The sequence below is a fragment of the Orycteropus afer genome, unplaced genomic scaffold (genome assembly GCF_000298275.1).
Source record: "Orycteropus afer afer isolate SDZICR_OR568_19922 unplaced genomic scaffold, OryAfe1.0 scaffold00245, whole genome shotgun sequence".
In the NCBI taxonomy this organism is placed as follows: Eukaryota; Metazoa; Chordata; class Mammalia; order Tubulidentata; family Orycteropodidae; genus Orycteropus; species Orycteropus afer.
This window is the reverse complement of record NW_006921832.1, coordinates 4,820,558-4,824,437: the sequence shown is the minus strand read 5'-3', so window position 1 is coordinate 4,824,437 and position 3,880 is coordinate 4,820,558. Positions and strand designations below refer to the sequence as shown.

The window sequence follows — 3,880 nt, the reverse complement described above, 5'->3', positions numbered from 1 at the left end:
TTCTTCCAGTTGTGTAACCTTTCTTACCCTTAAAAAACTTTTGATTAGAGTCAGGCAGGACTCTGCCGCTCCCTAGCTCTGTATCCTCGGTCAAATTACGTAAACAGTATGAATATCTTGTCCTGCGTCTATTTCTTAAAATTGTATTGTGGTTAATAAGGGATAAAGCGCGTTAAAGTCATTTCCAGACTCAACAGCAATACACCTAACTTGGTCAGGCCGCCAGTTCCCGCCCAGCAACGAGTGCGCAGGCGCGGGAATGCTGATCCGGGCAGGGCTGCTCCGCTGAGAGCGTGTGGCGGCGTCACGTGAGGGCTAAGGGTGGACTTGTCGCCCTAGCAACGGCTCCCAGCTACTTGCAGCTCTCAGCCAGGCCTTCACCGCGAGATACACCCGGGTCAAGAATCGCTGGCCATGGCCAGGTCTACCGGCTTGTCGTTCTCTGTGGGCGACGGGGCGCCTGAAACTGAGAACTCAGGGGAGCCCGAGAACACCTATATTCTGCGGCCCATTTTCCAGCAAAGGCGGGTAGTGGCCAAGATGTGGCTGGGGCATCTGCGGGTGTGCTAGGCCAGGCGGGCAGAGATCGCCCATCTGGGGCGTGGGGAGCTGAGAGCTCGCGGAGGCCCTGCGGGGCGGGGCAGGGAGATGGGGAGAGGGCCCTTTTCCAACATCCCAACTCTTCTGGGCGTCCAGCTGTAGGGGGTAGCAGAGGACAGGAGGCGCCGGGAGTGCCTTAGGCTGGCACAGTGGGTTGCATGGCTCTAGAGATGGAACCGAAAGGCGGGAACCAAGGTGCTTGCATCGAATGCCATTCAGCGGTGTTTCGAGGGTTACCATGTGCACATGTCAGAATGCGCGTACTCTTCTGCAGGGCACGAACCTCTGTGTATAAAGTCCTACCCAGGCCCAGAATTAAGGCAAATAGTCTAATGCAGAAGAGAATCTGTTAGGACTATAGGACCTATTGCTAACATCATCTTTCCATGAGAAAAAGTTTTATTAAAAGACTTCCCAACCACCATCTGTTGTTTGAAACCATATTGTTTGCCGAATCTAATTCTTGGTGAGTACTGGAAGTCCTGCAGCTTTGATTATACTATAGTAAGATTTCATGCAGCAATTTTCCCGTGGATGAAACGAACATGGAAAAAAGGTATGCTCAGTTATCTCAGTAAAGGTTTCTAATTGCATAGAATGCCATTTAGTCTTGTTTCTGATGAAAGGCAGTGCAGAACAAGATTAACAAATACAATATGTAGGAATAATCCTAGGAGATTCTTTGTGACTTGTTTGAAGAAAACATTAACATTTTATAAGGATAGAAAAAGCTTAAAGGAGTTGCCAAATATAGTCCAAAAATGAAACTCACTGCCATTTGCTTGTTAATATATAACATATTACATGTGAGAATAGGCAGGCAATAGAGCAAAGAAAATACTGTTAAAATGTATTGGGGCTCTGAAACCTGGCAGACGTGGTGGACTAGCAACAAACTACCAACATTGTAGAGGAGCCCTTGAGCTCTGTGTGGCTCAGCCTGGATGAGCTCACTTATGTGGAAATGCCAAACGATCATTTGCTTCGAGGAAGATTATAGGCTTATGGTCAACATTTAACTATGATATTGGGAGATGTGGAAGAAACTGACTACTATAGGAATTGATGAAGAAACATGAAGAGATAGGAAGGAAGACTCTTTGTTGAGGGAGATGGAGTTGCCCCTCCATTGAGGAGAGTTGGGTGAAACAGAATTTAACCTGTGTGGAAAAGAGGAGGCCTCCATAATTTAGAATATATTCAAAAGAGAAACTTGAATAAATTTTGATATTCAGAAATGAGCAAGGATTCTTCCACTCCTGAAATGTGTTGATTTGCAGGTAACTTGTAAGTTCTTAAGCTAAATGGCATTTTTATTTTTCTCCAACTCTTCCAATAAATGTAATCACAAAAATGCAGAACTCTTTTTGCAAATAATAATTTCAGATTTTTTTTTCTTTAAGCAAAATCTGATTTTTTTTTCCTTTTTAGTTTTAAAAAAAGGAATGAGGGGAGATAACTGGTGTCACTCAGCTGTACACATGAAAAATGTTGAAGTGGCAGGTGTGTTTTATATATATATATATATATATATATATATTTTTTTTTTTTTTTTTACAACAATATTAAAAAAAGCAACAAGGGGACACTAGTACTACCAAATATTAAACCACATTATAAACTCAAAACCTAAAACATTCTGGTAACCTGGCACATGATAGACAAATCAACAGATATAATGTGAAGCCCATATATATGGGAATCTAGTATTGTAATATATGACCAATACAATAAAAATGCTAATGTTATTGTTATGAGTGGTAAAATAAGGGTTTTTTCCCTTTCATTTGTCTTCACTTATTCAGTAATCTTTTCAACAAATATTTATTCAATGCCTGCTCTATGCTGGGCCTTGTTCTAGGTAATGGAGACAAGTAGTAAATAAAACAGACAAAATTTCTTACGCTCATGGAGCTAATGTCCCAGCAGGGTAGAAGGACAACAAACAAGGTAAATACATAAGAAAACTATATAGTGTATGAGATAGTAAAAAGTGTTAAGAAGGGAGATATGAAGCAATGGTGGGAGGAGGGTGGTTTGAGGTTTTAGGGAGGATGGCCAGGGACGGTGACTTGAATAAAGAGTTGAAAGAAATGAGGGAGCTAGCCATGCATATATGGGGAGGAAGAGCATTTCAGGAAGAGGGAGCAGCAAGTGGAGAGGCTGTAAGGTTAGTACATGCCTGATGTGGTCAGAGAACTTAGGGAAAGGCGGTAGGAAGAACTGAGAACTGAGTGGAGAGAACTAGTAGAAGGTAGTAGAGGGTTTAAGATGGGGGTACATCATATGGGACCTTCCAAGTCACAGTGAGGACTTTGGCTTTTACTGTGAGTAAGATGGGAAATATGTGGAGTGCTTGAATGGAGGAGTTTATGATCTGACATATATTTTAACAGGATCAGTCTGATTTTGTGCTGAGAACAGGATTTAGGGATAAAGGCAGACACAGAGAAAGACATGTTAGAAGGCCATTGTAATCCAGGCAAGAGGTAATGGAGCTTGGGGCAATAGGGTGGCCAGTGGGGTGGTGAGAAGTGGTTGCATTTTGGAATATTGTGAATGTAGAACTGATAGGATTTGCTCATGAACTTTGTGTAGGCTTTGGGAGAAAGAGACAAGATTGACACCAAGGATTTTGACTTGAGCGGCTGGAAGAATGGAGTTAACATTGACTGAAATGGGGAAGACTATGAGAGGATCCTAGTTCTAAGGAAAGGAGAAGCTTGAAGTCGGATTTTTTTTTTTTAATGCATTTTATTGAAATATAATTTATGTACAGTGAGATACACAAAACTAAAGTGACATGGGTCAATGCATTTTTTTTTTCAGTGTTCCCTCCCGTCCCCTCCCACCCCTGGCAAGCAACAAAGAAAGTTTCCCTCCATATATAAACCTTTCCTTGACCCTCCACAACAACGAACTAATACTATTTGTCCTTCTATGATTGACTTATATCACTCAGCATAATGTCCTCCAAGTTCATCCATATTATGCAGTGTTTTGCAGACTCTACATTATTCTTTAGCTCTGCACAGAGTCTGTTATTGCATGTACCATAGTTTGGTCATCCACTCTTCTGCTATAAATCTTGGAGATAAGTCCCTTGCCAGATAAGCAATTATCAGCAAATATAAATTTGTTGCTGTCATTTTTGTTACGTGCTTTTTCATGGTGTCGATTTCTTTGTTCCATATAATTTTCTATGCTGAGCTTGTTTTGTTTATGAATTGTGTTATCACTTCCTTCATTGCTGTTGTTTTAGTATTTGCTGAATATTTAT

At 41.5% G+C, this 3,880-nt stretch overlaps 1 protein-coding gene across 1 annotated transcript in view; it reads left to right on the top strand.

Moving 5' to 3' along the window:
* Nucleotides 1–414: 414 nt before the first annotated feature.
* Nucleotides 415–3,880, top strand: part of DYNLT2B (dynein light chain Tctex-type 2B) — a 27,870-nt gene continuing 24,404 nt past the window's right edge. The window contains exon 1 of the mRNA XM_007949409.2: nucleotides 415–524. Within this exon, the coding sequence (XP_007947600.1) occupies nucleotides 415–524 (110 nt within the window). The remainder of the gene's footprint in view (nucleotides 525–3,880) is intronic.